Raw genomic sequence first — 20,801 nt, forward strand, 5'->3', positions numbered from 1 at the left:
GATGAATGGCACAACAATGGGCCTCAGGATCGCGCCACAGTATCTCTGTGCATTCAAATTGCCATCGATAAAATGCAATTGTGTTTGTTGTCTGTAGCTTATGCCTGCACATACCATAACTCCACCGCCACCATGAGGTACTCTGTTCACATCGTTGACATCAGCAAACCCCTCGCCCACACAACGCCATACATGTGGTCTACGATTGTTAGGACGGTTGGACGTACTGCCAAATTCTCTAAAACAACGTTGGAGGCGGCTTATGGTATAGAAATTAACATTAGATTCTCCGGCAACAGCTCTGGTGGACATTCCTGCATTCAGCACGCTAATTGCACGCTCCCTCAAAACTTGAGACATCTGTGGCATTATGCTGTGTGACAAAGCTGTCACACTCACTACCAGGGATGTAAACAAATTTGTTTACAAAACTTGAGAGAAATAAGCTTTTTGTGCATACGGAACATTTCTGGGATATTTTATTTCAGCTCATGAAACATGGAACCAACACTTTACATGTTGTGTTTATATTTTTGTTCAGTGTAGAATGTGTTGATGCATTTTGTTTACAGCTGTCACATATTGTTGTTTCAGAGCAAGTTGGCTACGGGAACCGAACCATGAGGCTGAGAAGATGTTCGGCATGGTGGCAGAGATCTTCATATTCTGGGCCAAGTCTCACGTGTGTGAAATAACAAAGATTTGGATGTTGCCTCGCATCTTAATGATGTTCTCACTTGTAACCCGTCTGATTTGCTATTGCAGAACTTCAAATGGGAGGAACAGAACTATGTGGTCCAGAATGAGATCAACAACATGGCTTTCTTGGTCAATAATAACAATCACAAAATGTCCAAGGTGAGAACCTTACAGATTTGTTTCTTAACTACCACAAACAGCACTGGGTGTCCATTATGTGTGCTTTGTGGTTGCGTAAAACATATGAATAAATAATTTACATTCTAACCATGCAAAGTGAATGATTGAAGTATAAGTCAACTATGTATTTCTATTCATGGTTTTTAATGAGCAGGTGTCAGACCAGGAGAGGAGGAAGATGAAGCGGAAAGGGGATCGCTACTCCACACAGACCTCTCTCATCGTAGCCTCCCTGAAGAGATTGCTTCCTGTGGGACTGAGTGCGTGTTCCCCAGCAGACCGCGGCCTTATCACACTGGCCAAGAGCCGCTTCACTCAGGTATGGAATTTGGTATTTTATTAGGATCCCCAATAGCTGTTGCAAAAGCAGCAGCTACTCTTCCTGGGGTCCACACAAAACATGAAACATAATACAGAATGACATAATACAGAACATCAATAGACAAGAACAGCTCAGACAGAACTACATAAAAAAAAAAGTGAAAGGCACACGTAGCCTACATATCAATCCTTTGTTTAATCCCAGTGGCAGGTCATTGGTAAAAATAGAAAGAGAGCTGCCCTGTGCTACACCACACTTTACATGTTTGACATTAGAGAAGCTTCTATTAAAGAAAACCCTTTGTTCTATTAGATAGATAGCATTGAATCCACGATATGGCAGAGGTTGAAAAGCCATAACACATATCTGTTTATTCAACAACACGTATGTGTTATGGCTTTTCAACCTCTGCCGTATTGTGGATTCAGAGCTATGTGGAGTACTAAACACACACCTTCATCTTTCACTGCACAATGAACTACAATGGAATTTTTTGTTTCACCTTTATTTATACAGGTAAGTCAGTTAAGAACAAATTCTTATTTACAATGACGGCCTGTCAGGGAGCGAGTGCAGCACGTAAATTACATGTCTATACCTGATACTGCTCAAAGATGTTTTGTCACTGTATGTCATGTAACGGCAATGTGCAAACCCCATGTTTTGTGTCTCCAATCTGCTATCGTTAATAATGACAGCTCACTGCTTTTCACAGAAGGACACAGAGGACGAGATTCGAGAGAGCATTCATAATGGCCTGCTACGTCTTCAGAGCAAAGTAATTGCAATCATAGTACATATGATTTAAACCCCATGGTTTTCCTTGTCGTACTCATAGCATACAGAATACACAGGAACCATAGGTCCAAACCATCTATTAACTTGCCCACATCTTATGTAGCTATTACAACGATTCTTATTTTGCAACTTCAATTCTCATATGACATAAATGAACTGAATATATCCATGTATGAAACACACATGATCAGCTCCAGTAATCTAACCCCACTAACTAGAACTGCCAATGATGTCTTTTGAGCATCATGTGAATTGAAAATTGTAATATCTCTGCCATTTTTCAAGTCATGCCCCCCCCGTCCTTGACTTTTCCTAAATAGTCCATTTAACACACTGATGTTGTCCTGCGGGGGGGCAGTGGATGGGGCCTCCCTGGGGCATACATTAACACTTCATTATAATTACATTCATAAAACATTTTTGCAGTGGAGCTGTTAAATGCATATATGGGAAACACTGAATGTGTAAGTGCCAAGTCCCAGCGACGCTTGTGCTAACAGTCTGCTCTCTGTGTTGTACCAGCGGGAGGCCCCAGGGGCTCGGTGGCAGGATGTCCTGTTCAGGGACTTCCCAGGCCCCACACGGGACACCTCTGACCCTCTGAGGACAGTAGAAAGGGTCCTGGACATTGCTTGCGTGCTTTACCACCTGGACCAGGTGGGCTTAGAGAATGCTGCTCTCTTACCCTATGATATACTATTAGTAGAGCTTTTAGTAAAGCCTTGAATCACAGAAGTTAGCTACTCTCTGGCTCCCAAAGCTATTTAGACTTGGCTATGGTTGTGTAACAAAATACCTTTTGAAAAGTAGCTAAAAACACAATTTGATTGTTATCTGAATCTGAACATTTGCCTTTGTCTGTAGGTAGAGCATCCCCAGAGGAAGAAGGCAGTGTGTCACAAGGTGTTATCCAAACAGAGGAAGAGAGCTGTGGTGGCCTGCCTTAGAATGGCTCCTCTCTACAACCTACCCAGGTATCCCAGAAACCTCAGCTAGTGGATGATTGGTGTCAGGTTTTATTACCTTTCTGAACCACCCATCCCGGTATCGGGATAATTGTCATCAGCAACGCTGAATAGCATAGCGCCACAGTCAAATAATATTACTAAAAAATATTCATATTCATGAAATCACAAGTGCAATATTGCAAAACACAGCTTAGCCTTTTGTTAATCCAGCTGTCGTCTCAGATGTTGAAATGATGCTTTACAGCGAAAGCAATACAAGCGTTTGTGTAAGTTTATCGATCGCTCGACAAAACATTAAGTACACTTAGCATCAGGTAACTTGGTCACGAAAATCAGAAAAGCAATCCAGTTAATCGTTTACCTTTGATGATCTTCGGATGTTTTCACTCACGAGACTCCCAGTTAGACAACAAATGTTCCTTTTGTTCCATAAAGATTATTTTTATATTCAAATACCGTTCGTTTTGCGCGTTATCCTCAGAAATCCACAGGAAAGAGCGGTCACGACAACGCAGAGGAAAATTCCAGATAATATCCATAATGTCCACAGAAACATGTCAAACGTTTTTTATAATCAATCCTCAGGTTGATTTTCAAATATCTATTCGCTAATATATCATCCGGGAGTGTTGGTTTTTCAATAGGACCGGGAGAAACAATGGCCGCCTTTCTCTGTTGCGCAAAACTCACTCTGAGAGCCCCCACCTATCCACATACGCAATGTGATCGTTCTCGCTAATTTTTCAAAATAAAAGCCTGAAACTATGTCTAAAGGCTGTTGAAACCTTAGGGAAGCCACAGAAAAAGGAATCTGGTTGATATCCCTTTAAATGGGTGATAGGGATGCATAAGAACAGAGAGGTTTCAAAAAAAGAGGCACTTCCTGATTGGATTTTCCTCAGGTTTTCGCTTGCAATATCAGTTCTGTTAAACTCACAGACAATATTTTGACAGTTTTGAAAGCTTTAGAGTGTTTTCTATCCTAATCTGACAATTATATACATATTCTAGTTTCGGGGGCTGAGAAATAGGCAGTTTCAAATGGGTACGTTTTTTAGCCAAAAACTAAAATACTGCCCCCTATACTTAAGAAGTTAATAGAAAAGACATGGCTGTTGATCTCATGTTTCCGATGCGTACAGGAACTGAGCACAGTTTCATTTACCAATAGACCACAGTAAACAGTGGTCCATTTGGTAAGTACAGTGAGAATATGAAACGGCAGAGCAGGATATTGTAGTAGTGTGGTGATTGGGATGCACTGTAAAACCCAGAGATGACCCACTGGGCACAAACTGTTTGAATCAACATTGTTTCAGTGTAATTTGTCAATGTATTGTGACGTGGAAACTATGTGTAAAATGCATTTGATTTGAAAAAAGTAATCAAAAGTAATCAACCCTCAACTGTTGTTTTGATGGTGAAATTTCAACCACAAGATTGTCATCCTGGTAACCAAATTTCAACATAGACAAACCCTTTAGAAAATATGTCAGATCTTCAATGTTATATCCACTATCAGAAAAAAAACAATAGGCTGGACAGTACCTCCTACTGGACAATTGATTTACAGCTACCTTTTGGTCTCCCGTCCAGGGTTTTAACCAAGCCCAGTTTAGCTATGTTTGTCACTGGCTATTACCAATGTGCTATTGTGAGAATGATTGTAAAGAGATCTCCACTTAAGAACTAAATAGATTCATTGTTGTTATCAAAGTCATTCCAAAGAGTAGATTTAGCAGAGACAATCAAATGTGACCAGACTTTATCACTCAAATATCATCAATGATGCTATTTATGCCTACAGTATATAGCATCTGCAAAGTAATCAACAGCTATTGTTTCAATTCAACCCATAATTAAACTAAAAATAGACAATATAATAGGCCTAGTGTTTCAAGCTCTGGTTGATTTCAAATGTAATGATATTTTGTGATATTGAATTGTGTTTGGTTGTCAACGCAACCAAATATCAACATTTGAAGGAGATGTACAGTATATTTTGCTTGGATAGTTCCATCTGTGCCACTGACTTAGTCTGGCTTTAATTTCAGTTTGTCTGCAAATTAATAATTGATATGTTGGATTCACATCTCCATCTCAACCAGAAATCTAAGCTAAACAATAGGACTAAATCAAATCAAACATTATTTAAAGTATGTTTAAGGTTTGATTTGATTTAGTCATATTCTTGATGGGATTCCAGCATATCAATTATTAAAAGTAATATTAAATTGTAATAATGAAAAGTGATATTGTGTTTGGGTGACAATGCAACCAAATATCAACATTAAAAGAGATGTATCTACTGCTTGAATAGTTCCATTTGAGCCACTGGCATAATCCCATTCTTGAACTTTTTTGAAATACCTTTTAAAAGCATATTAACTTGTTAACAAATTATATGTTGGATTCACATCTCCAACTCAACCAAAAAAGTTAAAGAATGGGATTATGCCAGTGGCTCAGATGGAATAATCCAACAATCTCTTTTAAATATTACTTTGTAATACAATAAATATCCCTAAGCTAAGTCTATTTTACAAACTAATGTAACATTAAACCTTAAAATGAGTAACATCCATGGCCACATTTTGAGGTTACTGTAACTATTAATGTCTTATGTAATTATATAAAACATGAATGTTCAAGATAGCATGCATAGGTCATCGCAGGTCTCTGGAGATCTTCACAATTTCTACGTCTGTGCAGATTCTCCAACAGCATTGATCACTTGCACCATGTACTTTTAATGTAATCTCAACCTTAATCCAGGTCATTTGGTTCTGCTATTAGTTGAAGCACAGTGGTAAGACATTGATCTGTTGTATAAATAAACAAATATATATCTGACATTGTATTTTGAACTTTCCTGTTCTTTTAAATTGTTGAAAGTGCAGTGAAAGACATTTGGGTGACAACTAAACCAAAGATCTGACATTGTTTTCCATTGGAATTTTGTTGTGCTTTAAGATGGTTGAAAGCATAGTGATAACACATTGTAAATTCAACAACATTTTGGCTGTCTTCTTGAGTGGGTGAATATAGGTTGTAATCTCATTGATCAACGTCTCAACCAAATATTACCCAATTATCCACGTTGAAATGGCGTGGTGTTCTCAGTGGGAAGTCCATATAACCATACCCCTGTCAGGCAGGTTATATGAACACAGCAATGTTAGCATAGTAAAAGGCTTGTGGGTTTGTACAGTGATATAACTTCTAGATTTACATACAAGATTAACATATAAACTAGCAACCCCAAGACAGTTCTCCACCATCTGTCCAATGTAAAGAGATCCTGAGTTAGATTAAATAAGAAGCCTTGAATTCATGAGTCTAATCACAACTCATTCCTATACGCTATTCCTTCCTGTGTCTCGATTCTCCCTCTCTCCCTCCCTCCCCCGCTTCACTTACCTCCTCTATAGGCACCGGGCTGTCAACCTCTTTCTACAGGGCTATGATAAGTGCTGGATATCTGCTGAGGATCACTCCTTTGAGGAAAAGTTGGTTGACGATTTGGCTGTAAGTGTCAGTGTGAGCATTCTCAACCGACAACAGTGTGAAAGTTTAATTCAACTCATTACTTCATCTTTGTACGTCTCTTTCACACGGTCTTATTATAGCTATCCATTCATTCATGTTTTCTGGTGTTTCTGGTGTTTCATTACTACTTCATTCATTGTTTGATTGGACACATTTGCCATTGAGTTTTACCTAGTGATTATTTGTGAGGGCTCTTATATTTGGGTTGTCACCCTTACGTAAAAAACACGTGATTTTCAACATTTAAAATCATGTTGTTTTTCTGTGAGGGAATTGTTACTCTGGGTTCAATTAGAACTTTGTTTCTCTCCATGGAAGTCGGATTGAGGGAAATAACATGGCAAAGCTCAATTCCCAGACACTTCCGGCACTCAGTGGGCTTAACAACTAAATAGAGTGCTAAAAAGGGTGTTAACTCTATCAGTCCCAAGGCCCCAGCAAAAATTGGCTTTTCATTTATCTGACTTTCATTTATCTGCATGTCCAGCTCTTATATTTAGCCTCACAATAAAGTGTTTTACCATTTTATTTTCAGGACAACCAGAGCACAAAACAATTTGACATTAACAGTTGCATTCATAAGTTTAAAGGTCCACCAAAGCAAAAAGCCTTTTATGTTAATGCTGTAAGTACAGACATGGTTTACTCAGTGGGAAATTAATATCCAACTAGTCAGGGATAACTGTGTGGAGTTTGGGGTTTGTGACAGCAAACTTCAGAAAGTATTCATACCCCTTGACTTATTCCACATTTTGATGTGTTACAGACGGAATTCAAATTGTATTAAATAAAACATTCTCACCCATCTACACACAATACCCCATATTGACAAAATGGTTATTGTCCTGCTGAAAGGTGAATTTGTATCCCAGTGTCTGTTGGAAAGCAGACTGAAAAAGGTTATCTAGGATTTATTCAATTTATTTTTATCCATATAAACTCCCTAGTCCTTACCGATGACAAGCATACCCATAACATGATTCACCATGCTAGAAAATATGAAGAGTGGTACTCAGTACTCAGTGTTGTGTTGGATTTGCCCCAAACACAACGCTTTGTATTCAGGATATAAAGTTCATTTCTTTGTCACAATTCTGTAACCATTTAAAGTCATTGGCCTCATGGTGAAATCCCTAAGCGGTTTCCTTCCTCTCTGGCAACTGAGTTAGGAAGGACACTTCTATCTTTGTAGTGACTGGGTGTTATTGACACACCATCCAAAGTGTAATTAATAACTTCATGCTCAAAGAGATATTCAATGTCAGTTTTTTTTACCCATCTACCAATAGATTCCCTTCTTTGCGAGGCATTGGAAAACCTCCCTGGTCTTTGTGGTTGAATCTGTGTTTGAAATTCACTGCTCGACTGAGGGGCCTTACAGATAATTGTATGTGTGGCGTACAGAAATTACGTAGTCATTCAAAAATCATGTTATACACTATTGCTGAGTCCATGCAACTTATTATATGACTTGTTAAGCTCATTTTACTCCTGAACTTATTTAGGCTTGCCATAACAAAGGGGATGAATACCTACTGACTCAAGACATTTCAGCTATTCATTTTTTATTAATTTATAAACATTTCTAAAAACATCATTTCACTTTGACATTATGGGGTATTGTGTGTAGTTGGCCAAGTCCTAAATCTCGTCAGCGTTACGGTGGGACTCATTGGGTTAAGGGATGGGTGACTGAATTTATGTATATGACATTGGGTCTGAGGGGGGGTCAGGCATGGGCGCCTATACTGTAGATAGACGGTCAGTGTGACTCACATGTACAGAGTGGGTGTTGTGGGTGTTGAGCCAAAAGGCTCCTTAACAGCTTATACCTCCAAGCCATGAGACTGCTGAACAATTAATCAAATGGCCACCCGGACTATTTGCATTGACACCCTCCCCTTTGTTTTTACACTGCTGTTTATTATCTACGCATAGTCACTTTACGCCTACCTATATGTACAAATTACCTCGACTAACTTGTACCCCCGCACACTGACTCGGTACCCCCTGAATATAGCCTCATTATTGATATTTTAGTGTGTTACTTTTTTTATTTTATTATTTTTTACTTTAGTTGATTTAGTCAATATTTTCTTAACTCTATTTTCTTAAAACTGCATTGTTGGTTAAGGGCTTGTAAGTAAGCATTTCACAGTAAGGTCTCTACACCTGTATTCGGCGCTTGTGACAAATACAATTATATTTGATTAGTGGTGTGTTTACGTTGCAGAGAGCTGGAAAGCAGGAGCGTTCTGAGAGAGAGGAGGAAGGAGAGGACGATGACGAACAGATTGATCCGCTCCTGCAGCTCATCACACTGTTCAGTCGGAGTGCTCTGACCGAGAGGTGTGTGTGTGTGTGTGTGTGTGTGTGTGTGTGTGTGTGTGTGTGTGTGTGTGTGTGTGTGTGTGTGTGTGTGTGTGTGTGTGTGTGTGTGTGTGTGTGTGTGTGTGCACATGCCAGTGTTATTCCTGTATTAAGACAATCAGAGGTAAAACATCAGAATATTGGGCCTCCCAAGTGGGGCAGCAGTCTAAGACACTGCATCGCAGTGATTGAAGCATCACTACAGACCCGGGTTCGATCCCAGGCTGTGTCACAACCGGCTGTGACTGGGAGTCCCATAGGGCGGCGCACAATTGGCCCAGCGTCGTTCGTGTTAGGGGAGGTTTTTGCTGGGGGGGCTTTACTTGGCTCATCAAGCTCTAGCGACTCCTTGTGGCGGGCCAGGCACCTGTGGGTGTGTCCTCCGACACATTGGTGCGGCTGGCTTCTTGGTTAAGCCGAGCGGGTGTTAAGAAGCGCGGTTTTGCGTGTCATGTTTCGGAGGACGCATGACTCGACCTTCGCCTCTCCTGAGCCCGTTGGGGAGTTGCAGCGATGAGAAAAGATCTTAATTGGATTGCAATTGGATATCACAAAATTGGGGAGAAAAAGGGAGTAAATAAAAAATAAACATCAGATTATTAAACTTTCTAGTTTTATTGAATTAGAAACATTTGCCTTATCTGTTTTTTATACGGGGCAATATAGTTTAATCAGCTGTGCAATGAGTCATTATCTTTTCCTATACTTAGTTGCAAAGGAAAGTTAATTGAAATGTTTATTCAAATTCTAAAGCAATTAGCCTTGCCTGCGCTGACATTTCTCTGCCACTTCCCATGTCCACAGTAAGCTTGGCGATGACAGTCTTTACATGTCCTATGCTGCCATAATGGCAAAGGTAAGACAGAGTATACAGTAGCAGTGTGTATTTCTATACTTGGGAATGTTCTTATTCATCACTGTACATCTGAGATTCTTAACTTCTGCTCAATCCATCTTTCTGTCCAATCAAATATCCCCAGAGTTGCTGTGGTGAAGAGGATGAGGAGGTGAAAAGCTTTGAAGTAAGTGACTCAATTCCGCCTTTCAATACAATCTCATGATGGAAATACAATCTCATTATGGAAAGATAGGCACTTACACTACAGAGGAAGAGAAGGTGAAAAGCTTTGAAGTAATTGACTCATTTCTCTCCTATGTAGTATGTTTTTATATATTTCATTTATTTTGATCATTTTTATCATGAGATTGTATTGGTTTATTAATGAGTTGATAATTAGTTCATTGAGTGGTCTGTTGCTTTGTTTGCAATTGGGTCATTCAGTCCAATATTGATTAACTGACTGACATCAGATTGATTTGATTATTTTGTTGGATGGATCTATGAATGATCAGGAGAAGGAGATGGAGAAACAGAAGCTGTTGTATCAGCAGGCCAGGCTGCATGACCGTGGAGCTGCTCAGATGGTCCTCCAGACTATCAGTGCTAGTAAAGGTAACCAGAGTACCAACTGTTTTTGAATGTGGCTTTTTAGATATCACTAAAGTATTCTAAGTTACCTATAATCCAAAATACAGTAATGTTTAAACATTGTAAGTAAATTGAAAAATGGCTTGATTGTTGCAATTTGTGACATTGAGTTGATGTAATTATTTATTTCACAAAGGTGACATGGGGTCCATGGTGGCCTCCACTCTGAAGCTTGGTATTTCTATTCTGAATGGAGGAAATACCACTGTTCAGCAGGTACGGGCAGTCTTTGATAACATAATTAGTTATCGGTTTTAGCTACAGATGAGGACACTTTGTTCTGAATGCTGGTTCAGGTAAACACCGTTCAGGCTAAGAATAAACTGTATTTGTTACTTTTCCACACTTTCTCCAAGCATTTTTTTCACTCTATATAAATGTAGGATCTTAATTTGAGCCAGTTTGTAACAGCAGGAAAATAATCCTCCAGCAATAAGAAATGTGAATTATTATGTGGATTATAATTAATGGCCATTTTTGTAGGGGTTGATACAAAAAAATGTAAGGGAAAATCTAGTCTGAAATTTCTAAATGGAAATTACAAACTTCAGAAACCTCAAATACACTACAAGTTTTACATCTCCTGCATTGCAGGACAGTTATCCTGCAACAGGGTGATCAAATTAAGATCCTGCATCTGTACTGCAAGTTACATGGCTGTTACATACATGGTACAACATCATGGTGATATTCACAACAAGAGGAATATCCTTTCTCTTTGTCATGCAATATGGTCTCCTCATCCTATATACAGCTAATTGTTTGATGTTTTGTTTCACAGAAAATGTTGGATTACCTGAAAGAGAAGAGGGACGTGGGTTTCTTCCAGAGTGTGGCAGGACTCATGCAGTCTTGTAGGTGGGTACATACGGGGCCGGCTCCAGGCATAAGTGACCTAAGCTGTTGAAGTCGAAAGTTTACATACACTTAGGTTGGAGTCATTAAAACTCGTTTTTTTAACCACCACACATTTCTTGTTAACAAACTATAGTTTTGGCAAGTCGGTTAGGACATCTACTTTGTGCATGACACAAGTAATTTTTCCAGCAATTGTTTACAGACAGATTATTTAACTTATAATTCACTGTATCACAATTCCAGTGGGTCAGAAGTTTACATGCACTAAGTTGACTGTGCCTTTAAACAGCTTGGAAAATTCCAGAAAATGATGTCATGGCTTTAGAAGCTTCTGATAGGCTAATTGACATAATTTGAGTCAATTGGAGGTGTACCTGTGGATGTATTTCAAGGCCTACCTTCAAACTCTGTGCTTGACATCATGGGAAAATCCAAAGAAATCAGCCAAGACCTCAGAAAAAACAATTGTAGACCTCCACAAGTCTGGTTCATCCTTGGGAGCAATTTCCAAACTCCTGAAGGTACCACGTTCATCTGTACAAACAATAGTACGCAAGTATAAACACCATGGGACCACGCTGCCGTCATACTGTTCAGGAAGGAGATGCGTTCTGTCTCCTAGAGATGAACGTACTTGGTGCGAAAAGTGCAAATCAATCCAGAACAACAGCAAAGGACTTTGTAAGATGCTGAAGGAAACAGGTACAAAAGTATCTATATCCACAGTAAAACGAGTCCTATATCGACATAACCTGAAAGCCACTCAGCAAGGAAGAAGCCACTGCTCCAAAACGACATAAAAAAGCCAGACTACGGTTGCAACTGCACATGGGACAAAGATCGTACTTTTTGGAGAAATTTCCTCTGGTCTGTTGAAACAAAAATAGAATTGTTTGGCCATAATGACCATTGTTATGTTGGAGGAAAAAGGGGGAGGCTTGAAAGCCGAAGAACACCATTCCAATCGTGAAACACGGGGGTGGCAGCATTATGTTGTGGGGGTGCTTTGCTGCAGGAGGGACTGGTGCACTTCACAAAATAGATGGCATCATGAGATTGGAAAATGATGTGGATATATTGAAGCAACATCTCAAGACATCAGTCAGGAAGGTAAAGCTTGGTCGCAAATGGGTCTTCCAAATGGACAATGACCCCAAGCATACTTCCAAAGTTGTGGCAAAATGGCTTAAGGACAACAAAGTCAAGGTATTGGAGTGGCCATCACAAAGCGCTGACCTCAATCCTATAGAACATTTCTGGGCAGGACTTTTAGAAAGTTTTAGAACATTCAAAGGTTTTTCTTTATTTTGTTGCATTACAACCTGTAATTTAAATTGATTTTTATTTGGATTTCATGTAATGGACATACACAAAATAGTCCAAATTGGTGAAGTGAAGTTAAAAAAATACCCCTAAATAAGATCTGGTGCAACCAATTACCTTCAGAAGTCACATAATTAGTTAAATAAAGTCCACCTGTGTACAATCTAAGTGTCACATGATCTCAGTATATGTACACGTGTTCTGAAAGGCCCCAGAGTCTGGGGGCACCACCAAGCAAGGGGCACCACCAAGCAAGCGGCACTATGAAGACCAAGGAGCTCTCCAAACAGGTCAGGGACAAAGTTGTGGAGAAGTACAGATCATGGTTGGGTTATAAAAAATACCTGAAACTTTGAACATCCCACAGGCACCATTAAATCCATTATTAAAACATGGAAAGAATATGGCACCACAACAAACCTGCCAAGAGAGGGCTGCCCACCAAAACTCACAGACCAGGCAAGGAGGGCATTAATCAGAGGGGCAACAAAGAGACCAAAGATAACCCTGAAGGAGCTGCAAAGCTCTACAGCGGAGATTGGCGTGTCTGCCCATAGGACCACTTTAGCCGTACACTCCACAGAGTTGGGCTTTACGGAAGAGTGGCCAGAAAAAAGCCATTGCTTAAACAAAAAATAAGCAAACACATTTGGTGTTTGCCAAAAGGCGTATGGGAGACTCCCCAAACATATAGAAGAAGGTACTCTGGTCAGATGAGACTAAAATTGTGCTTTTTGGCCACCAAGGAAAGAGCTATCTGGTTCACACCCAATACCTCTCATCACACCAAGAATAACATCCCCACAGTGAAGCAGGGTGGTGGCAGCATCTTGCTGTGGGCATGTTTTTCATCGGCAGGGACTGGGAAACTGGTCAGAATTGAAGGAATGATGGATGGCGCTAAATACAGGGAAAATCTTGAGGGAAACCTGTTCAGTCTTCCAGAGATTTGAGACTGGGACGGATATTCACCTTCCAGCAGGACAATGGCCCTAAGCATACTGCTAATGCAACACTCGAGTGGTTTAAGGGGAAACATTTAAATGTCTTGGAATGGCTTAGTTAATGCCCAGACCTCAATCCAATTGAGAATCTGTGGTATGACTTAAAGATTGCTGTACACCAGCGGAACCCATCCATCTTGAAGGAGCTGGAGCAGTTTTGCCTTGAAGAATGGGCAAAAATCCCAGTGGCTAGATGTGCCAAGTTTATAGAGACATACCCCAAGAGACTTACAGCTGTAATTGCTGCAAAAGGTGGCTCTACAAAGTAGTATTGACTTTGGGGAGGTGAATAGTTATGCACGCTTAAGTTTTCTGTTTTTTTTGTCTTATTTCTTGTTTGTTTCACAATAAAAAATATTTTGCATCGCCATAAATCCATTTTAATTGCAGGTTGTAAGGCAACAAAATAGGAAGTATGCCAAGGTGGGTGAATACTTTCGCAAGCCATTGTATATACAGTGGGGCAAAAAAGTATTTAGTCAGCCACCAATTGTGCAAGTTCTCCCACTTAAAAAGATGAGAGAGCCCTGTAATTTTCATCATAGGTACACTTCAACTATGACAGACAAAATTAGTTTTTTTTTCTCCAGAAAATCACATTGTAGGATTTTTAATGAATTTATTTGCAAATTATGGTGGAAAATAAGTATTTGGTCACCTACAAACAAGCAAGATTTCTGGCTCTCACAGATTTCTGGCTCAAACAACTGATTGGCTCAAACGCATTAAGAAGGAAAGAAATTCCACAAATGAGCTTTTAAGAAGCCACACTTTTTACTTGAAATGCATTCCAGGTGACTACCTCATGAAGCTGGTTGAGAGAATGCCAAGAGTGTGCAAAGCTGTCATCAAGGCAAAGGGTGGCTACTTTGAAGAATCTCAAACATAAAATAATTTTTAGATTCGTTTATTTAAACACTTTTCCCTTTGGTTACTACATGATATCCCATAGTGTTATTTCATAGTTTATGTCTTCACTATTATTGTACATTGGTAAAAATAAAGAAAAACCCTTGATGAGTAGTGTGGTTCCAAACACTATACTTATTTACTATATATGTATAAAATATCGTCAGTTTTTTCTTATGTCAGCCACGACAGCCCACTCAATTAGCCATGTCAGCTACAATTTTTTGATTTGATTGTGTTTTAGTCTTGCCAGCTATCTAAACTGTTAATAATCAAGTCGAAACTGACCCAGGACAAGGCCATGACCTCCAGGTGGCCCCCATTTGATTTGGTAGTCATTCTACATTGAGTAATCATATTAACATGGCATAAATGTCATAGCGAAAATGTGTAGAAATTGCACAAAAAAATGAAAATGTGTTTTGTAAAATTGCTAAATTGCTCTACACCCCATGGCAAAATGTGTAGAACGAAGCAAATGAACATAACATTTTCAGTGCCACAAAAAATGTTTGCCGCAAGGTGTGGGACCCACACAAAGGCTAGGCGTGTCCCTGTGTACATGGTAACATAATCCTCAATATCATTGTCACAGAGCTACTATTTGTACATCGACAGGATGACATGCAGGCATCCCTTTACGTCTTTGTTTGTCTTTTCTGACTCAGTGTGCTGGATTGAATTTTGCGTTTAGGCAGACAAGACCGAAGGATTAGCGATGTCATCCAGGAGAGCTCAGGTACTATGGAAATGAAAAAAATCCACTGACCCGCTAAGATCTGACTGCTGAGTCTTGTTAAATTGAATGTAAAGAACCTTGGCTCTGATACCGTACTCATGATCTTTCATTTCTGTACATATCTATTCTCTCTCCTCTCTCCTCCTCATCTCTCTCTCTCTCTCTCTCATCTCTCTCTCTCTCGTCTCTCTGTCCTCTCCTCTCTCTTCTCTCTCTCTCTCTCCTCTCCTCTCGTCTCTCTCTCTCTCTCTCTCTCTTCTCTCTCTCTCTCTGCCTCTCTCTCTCTCTCTCTCTCTTCTCTCTCTCTCTCTCTCTCTCTCTCTCTCTCTCTCTCTCTCTCTCTCTCTTCTCATCGTCTCTGTCTCTGTCTCTGTCTCTGTCTCTCTCTCTCTCTGCTCTCTGTCTCTGTCTCTGTCTCTGTCTCTGTCTCTCTCTCTCTCTCTGCTCTGTCTCCTGCTCCTTTCTCTCTCTTCTGCTCACTCTGTTTCTCTGCTTCTGCTCTTTCTCTGTACTTCTCTGTCTCTCTCTCTCTCTCTCTGTCACTCTGTTTCTCTGTCTCTGTTGCTCTCTCTCTCTCTCTCTCTCTCTCAGGGGAGAAGGTTATGCCTGATGAGAAGTTGACCTGTGATCTTTTTCGCTTCCTACAGCTCCTCTGTGAAGGACACAACTCAGGTGCTCACCCTTAACCGTTTTAACCAAAGTGCACTTCTCTCTGTGTGTTATGGCAGAGGCGTGTTATTGGGCTGTTAAAAACTGATTACGCTTGCAAATTGTCCCATAGATTTTCAGAATTATTTGAGAACACAAACAGGAAACAACACGACTGTGAACATCATTATATCCACTGTGGACTACCTTCTCAGAGTACAGGTTAACAATTTGATCTACGAGACATTATCTGTATGATACATTTTGATTGATTTGGCCTGTAACCTGATTCAATATAATTTACAAGCCTTTTAAATATTTTGGTACTATCATGATTTGAATCTCCTTCCTACTAATATGTCTCCAGGAGTCGATAAGTGATTTCTACTGGTATTACTCTGGGAAGGATGTGATTGACGAACATGGCCAGCGTAACTTCTCCAAGGCCATCAATGTGGCCAAACAGGTCTTCAACTCTCTCACAGAGTACATCCAGGTTGGTTGAGCCCTAGGTGCTGATTCATCCCACTGGGCACACACTGTTGAATCAACATTGTTTCAACGTCCCTAGGTGCTGATTCATCCCACTGGGCACACACTGTTGAATCAACATTGTTTCAACGTCATTTCAAGGAAATGACGTTGAACCAATGTGGAATAGACGTTGAATTGACATCTATGCCCAGTGGGTGTCATTTTCTCCACAGAGGTTGACCCATTTCAAATGGTATTTCATGTATTTAACTATTGTGAATTATGTTATGTGTGTTTTTACAGTATGTGTGTTTGTCTCAGTTCTGGCTATTGACAGTTTACCCAGCTGGGAAGCTAACTGGCTCATTGTATTACTGTCCTCTCCAGGGGCCGTGTACTGGTAACCAGCAGAGTCTGGCCCACAGTCGTCTATGGGATGCAGTGGTGGGCTTTCTCCATGTCTTTGCTCACATGCAGATGAAGCTGTCTCAGGTCAGTGTGGTGTAGAACTCAAGAGGTGGAGGACCAGGGTCAATAAGACCCATGAATATTCCAGTCATGTAAAGAATGCGTGTAGAGCTTAACAAGCTTTCCCTTTTTCCCAATGGGCCGTTTCATTGTTTAGGTTTTACACTTAATCAAACTAGTTGTTACATGTTTTGTTTTGGTGTTTTGTCATTTATAGGATTCCAGCCAAATTGAAATTCTGAAAGAATTGATGGATTTGCAAAAGGACATGGTTGTTATGTTGTTGTCCATGTTAGAAGGTAAGATTCAAACTAGTTGAGTTGTTTACATGGTGAATATATTTGTGAATTGCAATAGACAAAGCTAAACTTGTGAACTCATCTCACTTTCTTCTCTAGGTAATGTGGTAAATGGAACAATTGGCAAGCAGATGGTGGACATGTTGGTGGAATCATCTAGCAATGTTGAGATGATCCTAAAGTTCTTCGACATGTTCCTCAAACTCAAAGACCTGACATCCTCTGACGCATTCAAAGAGTATGATCACGACGGCAAAGGTCGCATCTCCAAAAAGGACTTCCAGAAGGCCATGGAGGCCTACAAGCGCTACTCTCAATCCGAGACCCAGTTCCTCCTCTCCTGCACGGAGACGGATGAAAGCGAGCTCCTGGATTATGAGGCCTTCGTGGATCGCTTCCACGAGCCAGCCAAAGACATTGGCTTCAACATTGCTGTTCTCCTAACCAACCTGTCCGAGCACATGCCTCACGATTCACGTCTTGGTACCTTTCTGCAGCTTGCAGAGTGTGTTCTGAGCTACTTCCAGCCCTACCTGGGCCGTATTGAGATCCTTGGCAGTGGCAAGCGCATCGAGAGGGTCTACTTTGAGATCAGCGAGTCCAGCCGCACGCAGTGGGAGAAGCCTCAGGTCAAAGAGTCCAAGAGACAGTTCATATTTGACGTGGTCAATGAGGGCGACGGGAAAGAGAAGATGGAGATGTTTGTCAACTTCTGCGAAGACACCATCTTTGAGATGCAGCTGGCTGCCCAGATATCAGGGACAGACACTGGGGAGAGGACCGCAGGCAAAGAGGCTGAAGAAGAGGAAGAAAAAGACAGGGGGAAGAATGACGGGGAGGAGTTGGAAAGATCCAAAATGGGATTTTTCTCCATGTCCACAATATGGCTCATCGTCTTCGCTCTACCTTATGGCTTGATGATGCTGATGTCTATGCTCTCTGTGAAAAACCTGAAGAAGCATATTAAGAAGACAACTCTGAGGAATTTAGTCATGGTATTTGCTTCCTTCTTCCAGGCCATGATCATGGGTCTGGTTCACTTTGTCTGTTCTGTAGTTCGCTTCTTCTTATATGTACTGTACATTGTTTTTGTAAGTGGAGGACTCATAGAGGGGGCCAAGAAGATAAGGGTGTTCGACCTTTTTGGAGGCATCCTTGACCCCACACTCGATGAGGTCACAGGGGGGTCAGGGGGTTACAGGGAGAGGAGATACAGCACAAGGTCCTCCCGGGACGAGCTGAGGGGGCTGGGCCAGTCAACAGTTTCCTCCAGTGACACCAATGTCCTGTCAGACATTTTCGGTCTGCGAGTGAGGAGAGAAGGAGGTCAATACAGACTAATGACTCATGACTTAACAGCCAGTCTGACTGACCTGTTCAACACAGCCACTGGCCAACAATCCCCTGCTGAGCCCAATGGGAAACAACAGGTATTATTGCAGTATTTTTATGACTGTTGTCCTTCGTGAGCTAGATATGGCATGCTTGGTTTGTTGGTGCCGTAGAACCATACTGTATTTATTCCATAAAATCTTTCCCTTCAACATTTTGCTCAGTTTAGGTCGAAACCTGTTGACAGTTTGTCCAAACACTATTGTGTGTGATCGAGGTTAGTAATGTACTCTTGGGTCATGTTTAATGCATATCCTATTAATGGCTTCAGGTTGAGGGTGCCAGAGAAGAAGATGGTAAAGAAGGAGAAGAGAAAGAGTCTGAGTTGGAGAAAGCAGAGTGAGTATTTTTCAAATTCACCTTTAAAGACCTGATTACATTCTGACCGTAATCCTGACTCAGAATAACTACAGGCAAATTGAAACTAAGAAAATGACTGAATATTTTGTTGTGTTAGCGTAATTTGTTTCCATCACAGGATGGAAACAAATTAATATAATACAGTTTAGGTTGACTTTGAGCTGAAGTTTAAAACTGACTTTGCAGAAGGGAAGATTCTGAGAAGGAGGCGGCGAAGGCTAAACTGAGAGTTAGGATATGCTCCAGCAAACCTGAGGAGCCAGAGCCTCAGGAATCAGCCTTCTGGGAAATGATAACCACTCACCAGAAGAGACTGTTGGTTAGAAACTCTCTATCACACACACACACACACACACACACACACACACACACACACACACACACACACACACACACACACACACACACACACACACACACACACACAAACAAGTATTTTCTCCCTCTGAATTTGACCATATCTCATTTCTCAGAATTACTTTGCGAGGAATTTCTACAACATGCGGATGCTGGCTTTGTTTGTTGCCTTCTCTATCAACTTCATTCTCCTTTTCTACAAGGTGAGTTACTGTGTGACTGCCAGTGCAAATATTTAAATTGACATTTCCGGCTGGTCTGTGAAATTGAATGATTGTCTCACTGTCCTTAACTGTCTCATTGTTACTGTGTCCCAGGTGTCATCATCCTCTTCTGTAACTGAGGAAGACGAGAAGGTGCCAGTGCTTTACGACAGCTCAGGGGACCTGGATGAAGAAGGCACCTTGGTCAATGACAACACCTCAGGCATTATGCAGTTTGTCCTGGAGGAGAGCACTGGTTACATGGAGCCCTCTCTCCGCTTCCTGTCCATCGCTCACACCCTCATCTCTTTCTGCTCTATCATTGGCTACTACTGCTTGAAGGTACGACAGCTCACAGGGAACAGACAGCCAATCAGTCCACTGTGACAGTGCATACCAATGAGTGTTGCGGCAATAGTCTTTAGTTTATAGTAGCTAGTAATTAGATCCATTGAGGGCTACACATCTTTGGTTTTCCAGCACCAACTACACTCTTAGAAAAAAGGGGTCATAAAGGGTTCTTTGGCTGTCCCCATAAGAGAACACTTTTTGGTTGCAGGTAGACCCCTTTTGGGTTCCATGTAGAACCTTTTCTACAGAGGGTTCGACCTGGAATCCAAAAGGGTTTTCCTATGGGGAACGTTTTGGTTCCAGGTAGAAAAAAAGTTCAAGGGTTCTCCTGTGAGGTCAGCCGGGGTACCCTTTAAGGTTCTAGATAGCATATTTTTTCTAAGAGTGTAAGGAGCAAATGTAGTGCATTTGAAATGCGAACTTTATAAGTAATAGTGTTTTTTCTACTTACTGCATCACTTTGTTGTTTGTGATTGGCTGCTACTGTAGGTCCCGCTGGTTATTTTTAAGCGGGAGAAAGACGTGGCGAGGAAGATGGAGTTTGACGGCCTCTATGTCACTGAGCAGCCACCTGATGAGGACATCAAAGGCCAATGGGACAGGCTTGTCATCACCACACAGTCAGTCCTCTCATAGGGCCTTTATAGCTGCTTAATAAACCCTGTCTATCGGCTACTTTGGTTGAACTACAACACTTTAAAGTCCTACATTCCTCTGATCTACAGTTCCGTGTAGTTCAGTGAGGAGCAGGCTGAATTCTGTAATGACATACAGAACCAGTGTGTCAGTGCATCACTGTGCATGCTCAGATCTCTCTCATAGACTCTCATAGACCGTTACAACTTTTAATTGTGGAACTCTTTTTGATTTATTCTACAAAACAAGAAGTTGTGTTTTATGATGCTCGATTATGTTTTTTGTTTCAGATCATTTCCCAGTAATTACTGGGATAAATTTGTGAAAAGGAAGGTAGGTACAGTAGCCCTATTCACCTCACATGATTCTCTGTGTATAGTTGCGTCAGCGTCTACACATATCACA

The 20,801-nt window shown here is 40.8% G+C and overlaps 1 protein-coding gene across 1 annotated transcript in view; it reads left to right on the forward strand.

Annotated features, from left to right (window-relative positions):
• Positions 1–20,801, forward strand: part of LOC111951725 (ryanodine receptor 2-like) — an 82,689-nt gene that overhangs the window by 43,528 nt on the left and 18,360 nt on the right. The window contains 26 exon segments of the mRNA XM_070434974.1: positions 595–682; positions 766–858; positions 1,034–1,198; positions 1,917–1,979; positions 2,522–2,656; positions 2,864–2,973; positions 6,399–6,495; positions 8,750–8,865; positions 9,691–9,742; positions 9,867–9,908; positions 10,240–10,339; positions 10,512–10,591; positions 11,157–11,233; positions 15,138–15,208; positions 15,800–15,880; positions 15,990–16,078; positions 16,224–16,352; positions 16,718–16,822; positions 17,016–17,097; positions 17,197–18,527; positions 18,761–18,828; positions 19,036–19,168; positions 19,323–19,409; positions 19,524–19,751; positions 20,250–20,380; positions 20,687–20,729. Of these exon segments, the coding sequence (XP_070291075.1) occupies positions 595–682; positions 766–858; positions 1,034–1,198; positions 1,917–1,979; positions 2,522–2,656; positions 2,864–2,973; positions 6,399–6,495; positions 8,750–8,865; positions 9,691–9,742; positions 9,867–9,908; positions 10,240–10,339; positions 10,512–10,591; positions 11,157–11,233; positions 15,138–15,208; positions 15,800–15,880; positions 15,990–16,078; positions 16,224–16,352; positions 16,718–16,822; positions 17,016–17,097; positions 17,197–18,527; positions 18,761–18,828; positions 19,036–19,168; positions 19,323–19,409; positions 19,524–19,751; positions 20,250–20,380; positions 20,687–20,729 (3,796 nt within the window).

Source organism: Salvelinus sp. IW2-2015, linkage group LG25, assembly GCF_002910315.2.
Source record: "Salvelinus sp. IW2-2015 linkage group LG25, ASM291031v2, whole genome shotgun sequence".
NCBI classification, from domain to species: domain Eukaryota; kingdom Metazoa; phylum Chordata; class Actinopteri; order Salmoniformes; family Salmonidae; genus Salvelinus; species Salvelinus sp. IW2-2015.